Raw genomic sequence first — 20,148 nt, forward strand, 5'->3', positions numbered from 1 at the left:
GCCCAAAAAAAGTCTGCGGGCTATAGAGTGCTTTTTATTTGGGCTCCAGTGGAATGCCATTCCGCTAACAGTTAGAGATGCTACCTCAGTAAAAGCATTTAAGTCTCATCGTAAAAGTCATTTGTATACTCTAGCCTTCAAAAAGACCCCCTTTTTAGACAAGTTGATCTGCCGTTTCTTTTATTTTCTGCTTTGTCCCCCTCTCCCTTTTGGAAGGGGGTGGAGGCACAGGTCCGGTGGCCATGGATGAAGTGCTGGCTGTCCAGTCGGGACCCGGGGTGGACCGCTCGTCTGTGCATCGGTTGGGGACATCTCTGTGCTGCTGACCAGTCTTCGCTCGGAATGGTCTCCTGCTGGCCCCACTATGAACTAGACTCTCACTATTATGTTAGATCCATTATGGACTGGACTTTCACAATATTAAGCTAGACCCACTCGATGTCCATTGCATCCAGTCTCCCCTAGTCATTCACATTGACCTCCCACTGGGTTGTGAGTTTTTCCTTGCCCTTCTGTGGGATCTGAACCGAGGATGTCGTTGTGGCTTGTGCAGCCCTTTGAGATCCTTGTGATTTAGCGCATTCCTGAAGAGGGCTGCTCAGTCGCCCAATTCCTCAGCAGGTTTGCAGCTGCCAGTGTGTCCACACCTGATACGTTGACACATCCCCATCGCCACAGGGCTCGAAGTTCAGTTTCAACCACGGCATACTATATTCATAGTCAACCATAATTATGTGGCAAAATCATGCCTGGAACAACTTCATAAATCTGATAGCTTATAAAAATGTAGATATAGATTACTACAGTAATTACATGTAAAATAAGTCAAAGTTGTTGTTTTTGGAGTTCCATGTTGTATTTACACATTAATGTGCTTGACTTCCGGAGCTCTCTGCCGCCACCTGCTGCTGTAGAGTGCTTCTACATGCAGTCTTCAGCGCCAAAAGTCGTTGCGCAAATTTGGAGTTGTCAACCGAATAGTGACGCAGACGTTATGAAAGGAAAACTGTTTATTGACTTTGCCATAAGTGGCTGCCATCTTGGCAGGTATGCAAGCTTTGGTCACAAGTGAAACAATTCCAGCATTAAAGCAGATTCAGATGCGTCGTCAGACAGATCAATTCTATGGGGCTTGTGCCCCAGAAAAAATTTCACCAATAATAAAAAAAAAAAAGTCATTTTAGAATTTTCAGTCTACAAAACACAGACAACAGCACATATACTACTTAGTATGGTCATTGATTGCTACTGTATTCACTCCACAATAACAATGCCCACGTCTCATTAATATAATTTAACGTGCAGCAACTAATACTTCAGTCAACTGAAATCGAGAGAGAGAAAGCGAGAGAGAGAGACAAGTGATGAAAATCACTGTGTGAAGTAGGTGATTGATTGAAACTTTATTATTAGATTGCAAAGGGAGAGAATACATTATATGAAACAGTACAGTCTACATAGTACAGTACAATTGACCACTCAATGGTAACACCCAAATACTTTGTTCAACTTGTTTAAAGGCCTACTGAAACCCACTACTACCGACCACGCAGTCTGATAGTTTATATATCAATGATGAAATCTTAATATTGCAACACATCCCAATACGGCCGGTTTAGTTTACTAAATAGCAATTTTAAATTTCCCGCGAGGTATCCTGTTGAAAACGTTGCGGAATGATGACGCTTATGTTGACGCGTGCTTGTGACGTTATTGGTTGGAGCGAACATTTCAGCCCAACACCACACACGGCTAAAAATAGTCTCTTTTCATCGCATAATTACACAGTATTTTGGACATCTGTGTTGCTGAATCTTTTGCATTTTTTCAATTAATAATGGAAACGTCAAATAAGAATGCTGTTGGTGGAAAGCGCTGGATTGCAGCTGCCATTAGCAAAACAAACACAGCCGGTGTTTGTTTGTTGTGAAGCTTTAACACAGAGCGAACATGTTTCTCTACGTCAACCAGCAAATTTTTGGATGGGAAAATTGTGATATTAATTCGGCTCTTGCCGGTGAATTCAGTGGATTATGCGACCTCCTGCAGCTCAAAAAGGCAGCTGTGATCTTGGCTTCTCTCAGAGACACTGGCATTCACTGCAGCCATCCGACTTTCAGGTATTACTTTACAATCTCACTAAAACACTATTAAACAATGAGCAGATAAGGGATCTTTCAGAATTATCCTAGTAAATGTGTCTAATTACATCTGAAACAGTCACACTGCCGCCGCCTGGAGCAGTCGCCTTTTCTTTTTTTAAATCTTCACTCTTAACTTTCCTCATCCACGAATCTTTCAACCTCACTCAAATTAATGGGGAAATCGTCGCTTTCTCGATCCGAAAAGCTCTTGCTGCTGGAGGTTATAATTTAAAAAAATGTGAGGATGTGAGGAGCCCTACAACCAGTGACGTCATGGGCACATCGTCTGTTACTTCCGGTAAAGCGACCAAAAGTTGTGAACTTTATCGTTGATGTTCTCTACTAAATCGCTTCAGCAAAAATATGGCAATATCGCAAAATGATCAAGTATCACACATAGAATAGACCTGCTATCCCCGTTTAAATAAGAAAATCTCATTTCAGCAGGCTTTTAAGTCGGGGTTCACGTTTATCAATTCATGGTAACTGAACTCCACACAAGGAGCTCAGCGAACTACAAGGATTTGGCAAGTTAGGTTAGGTAACGTTAGCCGACAACAGCTTGTTAATTATTTTATTTTGATTTGACTCGAAATGTAACTCCTATATACAGTAGATATCAGAAAGTTATTCGCCCGCATCAGGCGGTGGCGGCACCTCACACCGGCGTCTCCTATGGCAGTCCTCGACGCCTGCTCCTGACTCGACCGCCCTCGCAGGTTTTGGCGAGGCCACACCCACCTTTGCGGCCTGCGACTCCCGCAGGTAATATTTCAACTAGTCGGCCAACTTCAGGATCTCGTCGGCCGCAACCCGCGCCTCGATTTTGTGCAGGGAGACACAGTGGTCAGCGGGAGAGAGGCGTAAGGCGCCAGTCACATGAGAGCGCAGCGCCTACCCTGGTCTTCACTAAGGTCTCAAAACCCACGGCGGCGCTCTTTTCACTTGCACAGGACGCTAGAGTCCTGCGTGCACAGCGCATGGAGACACGACGCCATCCTGTTGATGTCATCTGCGGCGTCTGAGTGAGGGGCACTACTATTGGCTGTCAGTCATAAGGACACGCGCCCTTTCCGCAAGCTTCAACACTTTCTTTTCCACATTTGTTGTTTCACATCAACAGTCTTGGCACATTAATTTCTTCTATTTTACAGGCTATAGGACAGCTAAGCACAGAAGCCAGATGAATCACCTCCCATGGTGATTCATGCAGTAGAGTGGTCATTGTCTTTTCGCTCACAACAATTTATGAAGTTGAGCTCATGATGCGGACACGTTTGATAGTCATGCTTTCTGAAAGACCTCAGCGACTTTGAACATGAACACAGCTACACACGTTATCATTTTGATGTTATTTCATATCATCATCCATAACCACAATTAATCACACAAACATTTTGCAGCACATGATTGAGGGCTGGATGAGATCACCGGTCAAGTTAATTGGGGCCATACCCGATCAATATCCATATCAGTATTGATATTGAGTGTGTCACATGTACACGATCACACGTACAACCCAGCCCATGTTAGCTATTGTTTGTTCGAACCTACCAATCATAAATTTTGATACTTGATGCCATCATAGAAGTATGCTAACTCATCCGATGTTAGCATGTTAACATTTTAGCTATTGTTTGCTTAAACCTGCAAATCATGAATTTTTATACTTGATGCCATCATAGAAGTATACTTTTAACATAAAAAGATCTCTAAAAAAATACAGTATGCTAAGTGTTCCCAGTATAACAAGGTAAAGCTAGCAAGCTAATTTTGCATTTAGCTTCAATCGACGCTGGCCCACAGCTTCAGACCACAGATAGCTGGCCTATCAAATTTTCTGCCAAACTTTTCTAGTTTACATTGGTTGTTATTAAATTTTTATGTCATGTCTACTAATTCATGAACAATCCTGATTACAAAATGAATTCAAATCATTGGGATTATTTTTGCTTTATTGTTCAGCCCTACATGACAACACACACACACAAACACACACACACACAAAATAAAAAACACACAAGTCACCTGCAATTTCTCTCTTGGCAGCTTGTTTGGCTTTTCTGATGGTACACCCCCAGTAGCCCTAAAGTGACAGACAGAGACAGAAAGAGAGAGAGAGAGAGAGAGAGAGAGAGAGAGAGACACACACACACACACACACACACACACACACACACACACACACACACACACACACACACACACACACACACACACACACACACACGGTTAAAAATGAGGATGTTGGTGGTTGTGTAAGTTGACATGTACACTTTGGTCAGATAGCCAAGAGAAAAGTTACATCAAATGACATCAGCTCTCTAGCGAAACCTTCTCAGTATCATCATGCCATCATGTGTGTGTGTGTGTGTGTCCAGGACTCACATAAGAGACACCGGAAGGGTCGACCATGTAGAGCTGCAGGTCGTTGTCTTTGTTGTGGGAGCCCAGGATGAAGCTGTGGGCAACAGGTGTGACCAGGTGACACCAGGTGTGACCTGGAGGGCAGAGGTTTGACCAGGAAGCCTCAACTGCAGCCAAAGGGTCGCACAGCGCTGTACAGGGTGTAGGCGTGCACGTACATTGCCACATGCTTTGACAGGAAGCAGCATCAGCGGTGGGCGTTACCACTCTGCGACGGCTTGCCTTGAGGGGAATGTTGTGTCCGTAGTTGGACGCCTCCTCCCGGGTCACTTCCGCCAACGAGCGCGCATCAGCCAGGAGACCCCGCCACTGCCTTGGGGGTATCAGACGGTTACAAGCTTGTTGCTGTTCCGCCACCTCCTCTGTGTGGTTATTATGACGACGTGTCTGTCGATGTTGAAGATGTAATTATTGGACCCCTCCTCGTACAGTTTGGACAATACCAGCTTCTCCACGCCAAACGTCTTTACAGCGGATCCCGATGGCTGTGCTGGACACACACACACAAACGATATCAATCAATCAATCAATGTTTATTTATATAGCCCCAAATCACAAATGTCTCAAAGGACTGCACAAATCATTACGACATCCTCGGAAGAACCCACAAAAGGGCAAGGAAAACTCACACCCAATTCACATCCAGTGGGACGCCAGTGACAATGCTGACTATGAGAAACCTTGGAGAGGACCTCAGATGTGGGCAACCCCCCCCCCTCTAGGGGACCGAAAGCAATGGATGTCGATATATATCAACATATATATCGCAATTAACAAATGATATCAACATCCATCTATTCATTTTCTACCGCTTGTCCCTTACGGGATTCACGGGGGGTGCTGGAGCCTATGACTGCTTCATTCGGGCGGAAGGCGGGGTACAAGTCGCCACCTCGACACAGACACACAACATTCACACTCACACTTTGGTCAGACAGCCAAGAGAAAGGTTACATCACACGACATCAGCTCATTAGCGAAACCTTCTCAGCATCATCACGCCATCGTGTTCCATTCTGTCCACAACTCACGCCCGCTACCTTTTGTCGGTTGTACAGGTCAAGGGCAGGCGTCAAGGACTCGCATTAGTGATGCCGGAGGGTGGGGTGGGGGGGCATCAGGCGGTGGTGACACCTTACACCGGCGTCTCCTATGCCAGTCCTCGACGCCTGCTCCTTACTCGACCGCCCTCGCAGGGGTGTTGTGCCATCAGCGAGGCGAGGCCACACCTACCTTTGCGGCCTGCGACTCCTGCAGATAATATTTCAACAAGTCGGCCAACTTCAGGTTCTCGTCGGCCGCAACCTGCGCCTCGATTTTCTGCGGGGAGACACAGTGGTCAGTGGGGGAGAGGCGTAAGGAGCCAATCACATGAGAGCGCGGCGACTACCCTGGTATTCACTAAGGTCTCGGACACCTTGAGGAAGAACCTGAAACGTCACAGAGCGACAATTCAAAAACCACGGCGGCGCTCTTCTCACTTGCACAGGACGTTGGAGTCCTGCGTGCACAGCGCATGGAGACACGACGCCATCCTGTCGATGTCGTCTGCGGCGTCTGAGTGAGGGGCAACACTATTGGCTGTCAGTCATCATAAGGACACGCGCCCTTTCCGCAAGCTTCAAATCTTTCTTTTCCAAATTTGTTGTGTCACATCAATCAACAGTCAGGGCACACCAATTTCTTCTATTTTACAGAGGGTAAACATGCCAGGCTATATGACAGCTAAGCACACAAGCCAGATGAATCACCTCATAGTGATTCATGCAGTGGAGTGGTCAATGTCTTTTGACTGACAACAATTTATGAAGTTGAGCTCATGATGCGGACACGTTTGTTAGTCATACTTTCTGATAGACCTCGGAGACTTTGAACATGAACACAGCTACACACGTTATCATTTTGATGTTATTTCATATCATCATCCATAACCACAATCAATCACACAAACATTTTGCAGCACATGATTGAGGGCTGGATGAGATCACCGGTCAAGTAAATTGGGGCCATACCCGATCAATATCCATATCAGTATTGATATCGAGTATGTCACATGTACACGATCACACGTACAACCCAGCCCATGTTAGCTATTGTTTGTTCGAACCTACCAATCATAAATTGATACTTGATGCCATCATAGAAGTATGCTAACTCGTCCTATGTTAGCATGCTAACATTTTAGCTATTGTTTGCTTAAACCTGCAAATCATGAATTTTGATACCATCATAGAAGTATACTTTTAACATAAAAAGATCTCTAAAAAAATACAGTATGCTAAGTCTTCCCAGTATAGCAAGTTAAAGCTACCAAGCTAATTTTGCATTTAGCTTCAATCGACGCAGGCCCACAGCTTCAGAGCACAGATAGCTGGCCTATCAAATTTTCTGCCAAACTTTTGTAGTTTACATTGGTTGTTGTTATTAAATGTTTGTATCATGTCTAATAATACATGAACAATCCTGATTACAAAATCAATTCAAATCATTGGGATTATTTTTGCTTTACCGTTCAGCCCTACATGACAACACACACACACACCCACACAAACACGCACACACACTCATACACACAAATAAAAAAATAAACACACACAGTCACCTGCAATTTCTCTCTTGGCAGTTTGTTTGGCTTTTCTGATGGCACACCCCTAGTAGCCCTAAAGTGACAGAGAGAGACAGAGACAGAGACAGAGAGAGAGAGAGAGAGAGAGAGAGAGAGAGAGAGAGAGAGAGAGAGAGAGAGAGAGACACGCACACAGACACATACGGTTAAAAATGAGGATGTTGGTGGTTGTGTAAGTTGACAGGTACACTTTGGTCAGACAGCCAAGAGAATAGTCACATCAAATGACATCAGCTCTCTAGCGAAACCTTTTCAGCATCATCACGCCATTGTGTGTGTGTGTGTGTGTGCTTGAGTGTGTGTGTCCAGGACTCACATAAGAGACACCGGAAGGGTCGGCCATGTAGAGCTGCAAGTCGTCGTCTTTGTTGTGGGAGCGCAGGATGAAGCTGTGGGCAACAACAGGTGTGACCAGGTGACACCAGGTGTGACCAGGAGGGAACAGGTGTGACCAGGAGGGAACAGGTGTGACCCGGAAGCCTCACCTGCAGCCAAAAGGGTCGCACGGCGCTGTACGGGGTGTAGGCGTGCACGTACATGGCCACATGCTTTGACAGGAAGCAGCGTCAGGGGTGGGCGTTACCACTCTGCGACGGCTTGCCTTGAGGGGAATGTCGTGTCCGTAGTTGGACGCCTCCTCCCGGGCCACTTCCGCCAACGAGCGCGCATCAGCCAGGAGACCCCGCCACTGCCTTGGGGGTATCAGACGGTTACAAGTTGGTTGCTGCTCCGCCACCTTCTATGAGTGGTTACCATGCAGACGTGTCTGTCGATGTTGAAGATGTGCTTGTTGGAGCCCTCCTCGTACAGTTTGGACAATACCAGCTTCTCCACACCAAACACCACACCGTCTTTACAGCGGATCCCGATGGCTGTGCTGGACACACACACACAAACGATATCAACATATAAATCACAATTAACAAATTATATTAACATCCATCTATCCATTTTCTACCCCTTGTCCCTTACTGGGTTCACGGAGGGTGCTGGAGCCTTTTACAGCTACAAGTCACTTGAGAGCGAGGGGCCTACCCAGGTCTTCTCAAAGAGCTCGGACACCTTGAAAAAGAACCTAAAACGCCACAGAGGGACAGGTCAAAGCTGCGCTGGCGCGCCACAAAAACCACCAGCGGCGCTTTTCTCACTTGCACAAGTGTCTGGAGTCCGCCTGCATGCCCAGCGCGTAGAGACACGACGCCATCCTGTTGATGTCAGCGGCATCTGAGTGAGGGGCCACACTATTGGCTGTCATTCATCATGGGGACGCGCGCCCTTTCCGCATGCCTTAACACTTTCATTCCGGTCAACTTTTGTTTTCTTGTGTCACAATCAACAGTCAGCGCACACCGATTTCTTCTATTGTACAGAGTGTAAAAAATGCCAGGCTATAGGCAGCTACACGACAGCCATGCTAAGCACACAATAGCACACAAGCTAGATGAATCACCTCTCATTGTGAATCATGAACTGGAGTGGTCATTGTCTTTTTGCTCACAACAATTCATGAAGTTGAGTTCATGATGTGGACACGTTTGTTTCTGATGCTTTCTGATAGAGCTCGGAGACTTAGATCATGAACACAGCTACACAAACGTTATCATTTTGATGGTATTTCATATCATCATCCATAACCACAAACAATCACACCCAAATTTTGCAGCACAAGTTTGAGGGCTGGATGACATCAGTGGTCAAGTTCATTGGGGCCGTACTTGATCAATATCCATATCAATATTGATATTGAGTACATCACATGTACATGATCACACGTACAACTCGTTCCATGTAAGCATGCTAACATTTTAGCTTTTGTTTGTTTAAACGAACCAATCATGATTTTTGATACTTGATGTCATCATGGAAGTATGCTAACTCATCCCATGGTAGCATGCAAACATTTTCGCTATTTTCTACTTAAACCTGCAAATCTTGAATGTTGACACTTGACGTCATCATAGAAGTATACTTTTTAACATGAAAGGATCTCTAAAAAAAAATACAGTATGCTAACTGTACCCAGTATAACAAGCTACAGCTAACAGGCTTAATTTGCATTTAGCTTCAATCGATGCCGGCCCACAGCTTCAGACCACAGATAGCCTGCCCACCAAATTTTCTGGCAAACTTTTCTAGTTTTCATTGATTGTTGTTTTTAATATTTCAAGTTATGTTGGTACAATCATGTCTTCTAATTCATGAACACTCCTGATTACAAAATCAATCCAAATCATTGGGATTATTTTTGCGTTAACCAGTCAACCCTACATATTTCTCACACACACACAAATACATATACACATATATATTTGATATAAACACACAGTCACCTGCAATTTCTCTCTTGGCAGCTTGTTTGGCTTTTCCGTTGGCAAACCCCCAGTCGCCCTAAAATGACCCAGACACACAAACACAAGGTTAAAGATGAGGATGTTGGTGGTTGTGGAAGTTGACATGTACACTTTGGTCAGACAGCCAAGAGAAAAGTTACATCAAATGACATCAGCTTTCTAGCGAAACCTTCTCAGCATCATCACGCCATTGTGTGTGTGAGTGTGTGTGTGTGTCTCCAGGACTCACATAAGAAACACCGGAAGGGTCGACCATGTAGAGCTGCAACAAAGACGACGGTCTTTGTTGTGGGAGCCCAGGATGAAGCTGTGGGCAACAGGTGTGACCAGGTGACACCAGGTGTGACCTGGAGGGCAGAGGTTTGACCAGGAAGCCTCAACTGCAGCCAAAGGGTCGCACAGCGCTGTACAGGGTGTAGGCGTGCACGTACATTGCCACATGCTTTGACAGGAAGCAGCATCAGCGGTGGGCGTTACCACTCTGCGACGGCTTGCCTTGAGGGGAATGTCGTGTCCGTAGTTGGACGCCTCCTCCCGGGCCACTTCCGTCAACGAGCGCGCATCAGCCAGGAGACTCCGCCACTGCCTGGGGGGGTGTCAGACGGTTACAAGCTTGTTGCTGCTCCGCTACCTCCTGTGTGTGGTTACCATGCCGACGTGTCTGTCGATGTTGAAGATGTGCTTGTTGGAGCCCTCCTCGTACAGTTTAGACAATACCAGCCCCTCCACACCAAACACCACACCCTCTTTACAGCGGATCCCGATGGCTGTGCTGGACACACATAAACGATATCAACATATACGGTATATATCGCAATTAACAAAAAATATCAACAAATATATCGCAATTAACAAACGATATTAACGTATACTTATTGCAATTAACACGTATATTGATACTACATGACCATTTTTCATTTAATCCTTTTGGGCTGGGCGATAAATCGATAAAATATCGTGGTAAGACACTGGATATCAATAAAACATTAAAAAAAAATTCAAAAAGCCGGGTGATAAAATGATATCAATATATTTATACCACAATGGACACGTACTATCAAGACATTTTTTGAGAATCCTTATAGGGCCGTGCGATAAAACGTCTTAAAAAAATATTGTGGTAAGACATGTAAGATCAATAAAACATTACACTTTTTTAAAAGCCTATAGTTCTGGTTGATAAAACATTATCAATATATTTATATTGCAATAGATACGTTACAATTTTTTTTAAAACCTTACAGGGCTGGGTAATTTAACGATATTAATGTATATTGTGATAGACTAGGGTTGTACCGATACCAGTATTTTGGTATCGGCGCCATGATATAAATTTAATTTAGAAGAGTACCGAATACACAATGTATATCGCAACAGACACCTTATCGATAACACAATATCAATATTTTTCACAATAGACACGTATTCACTGTCAACAAAAATGTGTTCAATAAAACATTCAGTCGTTGTGTGTTCCCTTCTTGGTGGGAAGCAAGGTTAGTTGCATGGTAAGGCTGGGCAACATGGCCTTTTATTAATGTCTCAATATTTTTAAGCCATGTCACGATACATATCTCAATATTTTGCCTTAGCCTTGAATTAACACTTGATGCATATAATCACACCAGTATGATGATTCTATGTGTCCAAATTAAAATATTCTTGTTCATACTGCATTAATATATGCTCATTTTAAACTTTCATGCCGAAAAGGAAACCACAACTAAGTCAATTTGCCAAAACTGTATTTATTAAACAGTTATTAAGCAGTAGGACAAACATTCATGTCATTTCAAAACAGAAAGTGCAAGATTGTCTGACATTTTAAAACAAGCTATGAGTGCACTTTTGTGCATGTCACTAAGATGACAAATCAAAATAAAACTAAATTAAAGTGCACTTTTGTGCATGATGTCACACAAGATATTTAAAAAAAATGTAAAATATGAATGAGCTGCACAATAGGAAATCAAATAGTATATGTCCTTCGTTCTGCGGTAGGTTCCTGCGGACGTTATCTCCTTCTGTTGATGTTTTTTTTCATACATCTGGAAATGGTTGCTTGGGCATTTTGTTGGTGTGGCACCGAACGGATATGTTGACATGCGGAGTTTCAAGCACTCTTAAGTCTTAATTTTCTAGCGGGTGACTTTTCAAATGATGCTACACATTGGCAGTGGTGTTACTTTTCGTAGCATCGCTTTTGCTGCATACTTGTTCTCTATCTACCTGCTTGAAGCCAAACCATCGCCGGATGATGGACACCCTGCTGTTTTTCTTGGGAATTAATTATTCCTTCACTTGTTAACTGATTCGCACCTTCTTTCTCTTGTATTACCTCTATCACCAGAGCTAACTGTACTATGCCGCTACCGGTCTACTCCGTGAGATCCTATGACGTTGAACGCGCGACAGTATGTGATACATGTAAGAATGTGTGCTTGTTTTATGTGTCTGTGAGAAGGAAAGACAAGAAAGACTGAGAAGCGCCTGTCGTGTAATGCCCGCAGCTAAGAGCAATTGCGTGAGAACATATACTCAAATATCACGATATAGTCATTTTCTATACCACACAGAGACAAACCCGCGATATATCGAGTATATTCAATACATCACCCAGCCCTAGCAGGAAGTGATCGCTGATCAGTGGAAGTGACCGCCAACAGCCAATCCAACAAAAGTATCAACCAGCAAGTTTGGTTGTCTGGCAGTTCCATCCATCCAGAGAAAATCAAAATGAGTGCCGCGGAGAGAGCAAATCAATTTTCTTTTGTTTTCTTTTTTCAAAAGGACCGTAGCCAGACCAATGTGGTCTGCTAACGATGCAAGGCAAGAGCGTTAATACCGCGCCACCTTAGCCACGCTCAACCTTTAGAGCACAGCTGTAACTTCCGGCCTCTAAACCTGCAGAATAGTTCTTCACAGGTTTCTCTTTGTTTACATTTTCCCACTCTGCACTATTATCTAACACTTTATTGAACTTTTCTTATACATTACTTGTTTTTTCACCTTCATTTTAAGAGCTTGTTAAAGGCCTACTGAAACCTACTACTACCGACTACTGAGTCTGATAGTTTACATATCAATGATGAAATATTAATATAGCAACACATGCCAATACAGCCGGTTTAGTTTACTAAATTACAATTTTAAATTACCCACGGAGTTTCTTGTTGAAAATGTTGCGGAATGATGACGCGTGCAAGTGACGTCTGGAGTTGGAGGGGACATATTAGCGCAGCACCACTAGCAGCTAAAAGTCCTCTCTTTTCATCACGCAATTACACAGTTAAGTCGTCTGCTTTAACAGCATAATTACACGGTATTCTGGACATCTGTGTTGCTAAATCTTTTGCAATTTGTTCAATAAATAATGGAGAAGTCAAAGTAGAAAGATGGAGGTGGGAAGCTTTAGCCTTTAGCCACGCAAACAGACGGCGTTTCTTTGTTTGAAATTCCCAGAGGTGAAGCTTTACTATGGATCAGAGGGGTCAAGCGAACAGGGATCCCGACCACTTGTCAACCGGCTGGTTTCGGTGAGAAAATTGTGGTAAAAACCCACCTTTTACGGAGATCAGCGGAACTTCTGTCGTGCTGCTGTTGCTGTGACTAATTCCCTCAGAGACTGGCGTCAAGACACCCGTGGACACACCCCTCAGACTATCAGGTACAATATAATCTCACTAAAACACTAGCAACACAATAGAAAGATAAGGGATTTCCAAGAATTATCCTAGTAAATGTGTCTAAAAACATCTGAATCACTCACAATGCAATTGCCTTTTTTTGAATAATTTATTTTTTTTCTAGTCTTTAACTATCTATATTCTCAGCCACGAATCCTTCATCCTTGCTCAAATTAATGGGGAAATTGTAATTTTCTCGGTCCAAATAGCTCTTTTTTTGGAGGCTCCCGTTATAAACAATGTGAGGATGTGAAGAGCACTCACACGGGTGACGTCATCGTCTGCGACTTCCAGTAAAGGCAAGGCTTTTTTATTAGCAACCAAAAGTTGCAAACTTTATCGTCGATGTTCTCTACTAAATCCTTTTAGCAAAATTATGACAATATCGCGAAATGATCAAGTATGACACACAGAATGGAGCAGCTATCCCTGTTAAAAAAAGAAAATCTCATTTCAGTAGGCCTTTAAGTGTTAATGTGATACTATCTTGTTTTCCATGTTTATGTTGACATTTCCGTTCTGCCGTGATAGCCGAGAGATCATAATCACAGGACGGTTATATTTGAAATAAATATATTTTCCACAGGTAATTAAAATATTGACAATTAACGATATAGTGATAGTTTTCAGCCATATCGCCCAGGCCCGGTGCGAGTCCTGTTTTCTTCCTACAGTGCTGAAATGATTTTACCAGAATTAAATAAAACAAAATAGATTGTAATAATACCTTTGTTCACTCAACTACATTAGGTTATACACAACAAAGTAGCTTTCAGTTTCTGATTAGCATCGAGGTGCTAACCGGCCACGAGGTGAATCAGCATGCGAGCTAGCTGGCTAGCTAGATGAATGGACGCCACTAACACATTCAAATGGACAATTTTCGAAGAGGTGAGACAAAACCAGACCGCTGTGTCTAAAGTAGAGAGCCTGAAAGAGACAAATACTCACCGCGGTCCATATGGAGCTCATTTTAACTAAACGTCTGTGCGCAGCGTGAAAGCGACGCACGAGGAGCAGCCGCCACCCGCCAATCTTTAACCTGCTCAGCTAGAAGAGGTCACATGGTCATTTTCTTCTTCTTCTTTTGTTTTTATGGCGTTTGGCAAGTAACCTTCTGGTGCTCATTACCGCCACCTACTGTAATGGAGTGTGGACCGAGGTGGATCCCTACTCTATATTCTTTTATTTAACCCGGTGTTTTTTAAATATGTGTATATTGCTTTGTATCCTATGTTTTCTGAATGCAATCCTAATATACTTCCCACTTCTAACCTAATTTTTTCTTTTGCTAACTTATTTTCCAGTATTTCTCTTTCTCTATTGTATTTCCTACATTGTATTAAAACATGGTCAACATTCTATATTTGATGGCCAAAATCACACAGCCCTGTTTTCCTATCAATTTTAGTGAACTATTTAGTTATGTATGGCCTAATCTCATTCTAGTAATAATGTCCTCTTCTTTCCTATTTCTACCCTCTCCTCTCATGACACCTACTCTCCTCTGGACTTTGTAAAAGTCTCTACCTTTTATTTCCTTATTCCAATTATTCTGCCACTTTTTATTGTGTTCTATCTTAATTATGCTCTTCACTTCTTCTTTACTGTGCTTAATCTCCATATTTACTTCTGTTTTAGTGGTTGCTTGTTTTGCGTATCTATCAGCTAACTCATTTCCCTCAACTCCTACATGAGCAGGAACCCAGAGAAATGTTACCACACCTCCCGCTTTATTTATCCTGTAGATTGCCTGAACTATTTCATAAACTATATCTTGTCTTGTGTCTGATGCTATGTTTTTTATGCTCGTCAATGCACTGCTGGAGTCCGAGCACACGACTGCTTTCCTTGCTTTGTTTTCCTCTATCCAGTTAACTGCCATATAAATTGCTACCAATTCCCCCGTAAAAACAGATAGTGTATCACTGATTCTTTTATTTAACACTATATTTCCTTGTGGGATAACTGCAGCAGCTCCTACTTTACTATTTATAGTTTTTGATGCATCTGTGAATATCATGATGTTATCAAAAAACATTTCCTCAATCCAATGTTCTATCTGGTAACTATTTAAATTTCTATTCTTCAGTAATTGCATGTTTACCTTTGGGTTTTCATACATCCACGGTGGTATTGCAGGAATTTGTACTGTAGGGCTAACTTTAATATTGTCAATTTGTGCTTTGATACGTATATCTCCTATTATCCACCCAAAACTATTCATTTTTTTCTTCTCTTTTTCTTGGCAGTTTATTAGCACTTGACGGGTTGAATATCCTTGCTTGGATCCTTTTAAGTTTGCCCAATACACTGCAGAGAGTTGATCTCTCCTAATGTCCAAAGGTTTTTCGTTCATTTCTACTTGTAATGCTGCCACTGGAGTAGATTTAGTAGCTCCACAACATAACCTTAACGCCTGTGACTGGATCCGGTCTATTTTCCCAAGTAGTGTTTTTGAAGCAGATTGATAAATAATGCATTCGTAGTCAATAACAGATCGAATTAAAGTGATATATATTGTTTTCAATGTCAACCTATCAGCCCCCCAATCTTTACCCCTCAAAGCCCTCATTATATTTAACACCTTTTTATTTTTCTCCACTATTTTGCTGATGTGGGTTGAGCAGTTAATATTTTTATCAAACCATATTCCTAAATATTTAAATATTTGTACCTCTTCTATGTTTTCTCCATAGAGTTTTATTTGGAGCTTGTTTTGTACTTTCCTCTTCGTAAAATGTATGACTTTTGTCTTTCCAACAGAGAATCTTAAACCCCAAGCCGTCCCCCAGTCTTGAACATTATTTACCGCTTTTTGAATCTTCTTTTCTATATGTTTTGTATTTCTACCTCTCTTCCACATCACTCCATCATCAGCAAACAATGCCACCTCCACTAACCCTTCCACTTCACTAAAAACTTCATTTATCATGATGGAAAATAGTACTGGACTTATTATACTCCCTTGTGGGGTCCCATTTTCCACTTCGTATTCTCTGCTATATTCATTCTCTATTTTTACTAATAATGTTCTACTTGTTAAAACGTCTTTTATCCATCTATACATTCTTCCTCTAATCCCAATCTTATTTAGTTTCATCAGCAACTCCTGTTTCCACAAGATATCATACACTTTCTCTATGTCAAAAAATACCGCAATTATACTTTCTTTATTTATTTGTCCCTTTCTAATTTCCTCTTCCAGCTGCACTGCTGGGTCATTTGTGCTTCTTGCTTTGCGAAAACCACTTTGGTAGTTTTTTATAATTTCTTTTGACTCTAAATAATATATTAATCTTTCATTAATTATTTTTTTCATTACTTTGCCCAAATTTGAGGTCAATGCTATCGGCCTATAATTTCCTGCCTCTTCCGGATCTTTCCCTGGCTTGCATATTGGAATTATTACAGGTGTTTTCCACTCATCTGGTAATTTTCCTTCTTCATATATCCTATTGTATAATTTCAAGACCACTTCTTTGCCGATGCTACCTAAATTTTTGATCATTTGATAACTCACCAGGTCTTTCCCTGGCGTCGTATTTTTAACTTTTTTTAAAATTCGAACCATTTCATCCAAAGAAAATGTCATATCCATAGTGTTGATAAAACTACTATCGTTGTCTTCCTTCATTTCCTCAATATTTAAACTAATTGTTTCTTCTCTCTTTTGTTTTTCTACATTTCTCAAATTATCATTACTGTGCACTTTAACAAAGGTTTTTGCTAAAAGTTCTGCTTTTTCTTTATTTCCTACCACACTCCGCATTCCATCTTTCATCACATGATTTTTATGTTCTTTTCTGACCCCTGACATTCTCTTGATCATTCCCCACACTTGGCTTAAAGGAGTAGTTCTATTTAGTGTTTCACAAAAAGTTCTCCAATGGTGTTTTCTTGTTTTTTTAATAACATACCTTACTCTGGCTTGATGCCTTTTATATTGGATCATGTCTTGGAAATTATGTGTTCTTCTCAATATTCTAAATGCTCTATTCCGTTCTTGTATTGCATCTGTACACTCTTGTGTCCACCACGGCACAATCTTCCTTCTTCTCCCTATACTATTCCTTGGTATGCTCTGTTCGGCTGCTTCTATAATGCACTTTGTAATATTTGTATTTAATTGTTCAATATCTTGATTTATATCTACTTCCTTTAAAGTTATGTCGGTAATTTCCCTAAATTTCCCCCAGTCACCATGATTATACTTCCATCTTCCTTCTATCCTAGAGCTTTCTGTCCTATGATTTATGTTTATGTGAATGAAGATTGGATAGTGATCACTTCCCATTGTGCTGTATTTATTTACTTCCCACTCCACCTTTCCTGCTAACCCTTGTGACACTAGTGTTAAATCTATTGCTGTTTCTTTACCCGTGACGACATCTAACCTTGTTCCCGACCCATCATTCACACACACCAGTTCTTTTTCCTCCAAAAGTGCTTCCAATGTTTCCCCATTCCAGTCATCCCTTTCACCCCACATTGTGCTATGTGCATTAAAGTCACCACACCAAATAATATTGCCACTCCAGTTCTCGATTATTGTTTGTAGTTGGTGAATTTCTAATTTCTTGCATGGATTATAGAAGTTTAGTACTTTGTATCTTTCTTTATTATTCCATACTTCTACTCCTACTATCTCTAGTTCTCGTTTTACTTTTAATATTGAATAATGCATATCTTCCTTAATAAATATGGCACATCCTCCTCCTTGCCCATCATTCCTATCTTTACGTATCGTTACATATCCTTTTATTATAAAGTTTAATTTTGGCTTCAGCCATGTTTCTTGAATACATATTTTGTGGTTTATTTTTCATATTATTAATACATCCCTTTAATTCCTGTCCGTTTGCTATCAAACTTCTGGCATTCCACTGAACAATTAACATGGCGTTGGATTGTGGTAACATGACTCGGTCTCGTCTACTCTCTGTAGTTCACCGTGCACCTGTTCCCAGGATAGTTCTTTTAAATTTAAAAACTTTGCTGCTGCTTTGACAATTATTTTGATTTTCTCATTCTTGTTTCTAGCCTGTTCTGTACAATTTATTACGTAAGCCAGGAATACAACTAGTTTGTACATGGAAATTCCTGTATTTGCTGCCTCTTGTTTTTTATTTCTTGAAATATTTTCACTTCTGTCCTGTTCTGCACTTTCTTGATTTCTTATTTTAACTGCCTCTGCGTATGTAATATTTCTTTCAACTCTGATTTGCTGTACTTCTGTTGCCTGTTTTCTTATGATGCAGCCCCCATACGCTGCTGTGTGATTCCCGCCACAATTACAACACTTGACCTGTTCATTTTCTCCACATTGTCCATATTCATGCTCTCCTCCACACCGTCCACATCTCATCTTAGCATGACACACACTAGCTATGTGCCCATAGCGTTGGCACTTGAAACAACGTACTGGGGGTGGCACGTAAGCTCTAACATAGAAGCTTAAATACCCAATCATGATTCTCTCTGGTACGACCTCCTCTGCAAATTGCACTAGCACAGATTCGCTCTCAGTCTTTTCACCGTTCCTAAATGCCATCATTCTTTTCATCATAGTGACAGTTCCTCCTTTTATTTATTTTTTCAGATCATCTAAATTTTCTCCTCTTGGGATTCCTGTCACGACTCCTCTTGCCCCCTTTCGTTCTCCCACTTCGATTGTTTCCTTTATTATTTTGTTGCACAGTTTTTGCAATCGCATTGCTTTGTTCTTTTGCTCTCCATTTTTGCATTTAATCAACAGCCGTCCGTCCCTGAGCACCTTCGCTATCTCCACCTCTCCAATGTCCTTCTTTAATCCCTTAACCAGTGTCATCAAACTAATGTCATTCATATCTTGGTTTGATTTAAATGTATAAATTATCTTATATTCATCCACAGGCTTCACGGTGGCAGAGGGGTTAGTGCGTCTGCCTCACAATACGAAGGTCCTGCAGTCCTGGGTTCAAATCCAGGCTCGGGATCTTTCTGTGTGGAGTTTGCATGTTCTCAACATGAATGCGTGGGTTCCCTCCGGGTACTCCGGCTTCCTCCCACCTCCAAAGACATGCACCTGGGGATAGGTTGATTGGCAACACTAAATTGGCCCTAGTGTGTGAATGTGAGTGTGAATGTTGTCTGTCTATCTGTGTTGGCCCTGCGATAAGGTGGCGACTTGTCCAGGGTGTACCCTGCCTTCCGCCCGATTGTAGCTGAGATAGGCGCCAGCGCACCCCGCGACCCCGAAAGGGAATAAGTGGTAGAAAATGGATGGATGGATATTCATCCACCATAACCCTTTTCCTCTTATCAACCTCTTCATGCACTCTTTTAGCACTCGACTTTCCTTCACTCCCTCCTCTCCCCTTCTTTCCTCTCTCCCCTCTAGTCCTATCCATTTCCATACTATCCTCATACATCCCGTCACTATCCCCTTCCATCTCGATCCAGTCACAAAACAGCTTATGCTCAACCGCCAAAACAGACTTAGACACTCTCGCCGCCGCCAAATTCACTCCAAATGTTTGGTAGTTCCGCCTCCGCGTCTCTCCTTCCGGAAGCTTCCACCACAACTCCCTCGCCTCACGAAGTCTGGGGCGGGGCTCCCAAAACGTGACCCACATGGTCATTTCCGGTTACGCCTTCACTATAAAGGCGCATTACGCGTCGGAAATACACGAACGAAAGAAGTTTATTGATTTTTTTCAGCATCATATAATACAATGTTACTAACATTTCCTGCCTAAAATCACCTAATTATTTTAGGAATATGCATTCACAGTCAATTTGATTGATTGAAACTTTTATAAGTAGATTGCACGGTACAGTACATATTCCATAATTGACCGACCACTAAATGGTAACACCAGAATAATCAGAATCCGAATCAAAAAGTTTTTATTGCCAGTGTTTGAGAACGG

The 20,148-nt window shown here is 42.0% G+C and overlaps 1 protein-coding gene and 4 non-coding genes across 14 annotated transcripts; all 5 read right to left on the minus strand.

Annotated features, from left to right (window-relative positions):
• Positions 1–992: 992 nt before the first annotated feature.
• On the minus strand, positions 993–14,318 carry LOC133549488 (proteasome subunit alpha type-3-like). 10 transcript variants are annotated; one of them, XM_061894949.1, is made up of 11 exons: positions 14,186–14,318; positions 10,197–10,320; positions 9,980–10,134; positions 9,778–9,895; positions 9,528–9,585; positions 7,951–8,074; positions 7,683–7,885; positions 7,514–7,586; positions 7,174–7,231; positions 5,805–6,128; positions 4,916–5,056 (listed from the first exon to the last, which is right to left on the minus strand). In XM_061894949.1, exons 3-9 carry the CDS (start codon positions 10,007–10,009, stop codon positions 7,223–7,225), a joined length of 615 nt encoding a protein of 204 aa, XP_061750933.1. In that variant the 5' UTR covers positions 10,010–10,134; positions 10,197–10,320; positions 14,186–14,318; the 3' UTR covers positions 4,916–5,056; positions 5,805–6,128; positions 7,174–7,222. The 10 variants fall into 10 exon arrangements, with proteins under 10 accessions (XP_061750935.1, XP_061750934.1, XP_061750933.1 ...); XM_061894952.1 differs by lacking the exons at positions 9,980–10,134; positions 10,197–10,320; positions 14,186–14,318 and adding exons at positions 8,170–8,272; positions 8,346–8,421 and having other exon boundaries at positions 5,805–5,891; positions 5,962–6,128; positions 9,778–9,861; XM_061894948.1 differs by having other exon boundaries at positions 5,805–5,891; positions 9,778–10,134.
• On the minus strand, positions 4,422–4,500 carry LOC133550254 (small nucleolar RNA SNORD53/SNORD92). Its single transcript, XR_009806268.1, has one exon. It is a non-coding gene; the product is annotated as a small nucleolar RNA SNORD53/SNORD92 (small nucleolar RNA).
• LOC133550249 (small nucleolar RNA SNORD53/SNORD92) lies at positions 5,498–5,576 on the minus strand. The gene has a single exon (XR_009806263.1). It is a non-coding gene; the product is annotated as a small nucleolar RNA SNORD53/SNORD92 (small nucleolar RNA).
• Positions 7,389–7,467, minus strand: LOC133550253 (small nucleolar RNA SNORD53/SNORD92). Its single transcript, XR_009806267.1, has one exon. It is a non-coding gene; the product is annotated as a small nucleolar RNA SNORD53/SNORD92 (small nucleolar RNA).
• LOC133550251 (small nucleolar RNA SNORD53/SNORD92) lies at positions 9,661–9,739 on the minus strand. The gene has a single exon (XR_009806265.1). It is a non-coding gene; the product is annotated as a small nucleolar RNA SNORD53/SNORD92 (small nucleolar RNA).
• Positions 14,319–20,148: the final 5,830 nt, after the last annotated feature.

This window comes from Nerophis ophidion, linkage group LG03 (genome assembly GCF_033978795.1).
Source record: "Nerophis ophidion isolate RoL-2023_Sa linkage group LG03, RoL_Noph_v1.0, whole genome shotgun sequence".
NCBI lineage: Eukaryota > Metazoa > Chordata > Actinopteri > Syngnathiformes > Syngnathidae > Nerophis > Nerophis ophidion.

Coding starts and splice junctions, on each gene's coding strand:
- LOC133549488 (XM_061894948.1), bottom strand. CDS start 10,009: ATGCTGCTTCCTGTCAAAGCATGTGGCAATGTACGTGCACGCCTACAC. Junction 9,586..9,777: donor ACCCTTCCGGTGTTTCTTAT/GTGAGTCCTGGA, acceptor GGGTCATTTTAG/GGCGACTGGGGGTTTGCCAA. Junction 8,075..9,527: donor TGCCAAGAGAGAAATTGCAG/GTGACTGTGTGT, acceptor GTGTGTGTCCAG/CACAGCCATCGGGATCCGCT.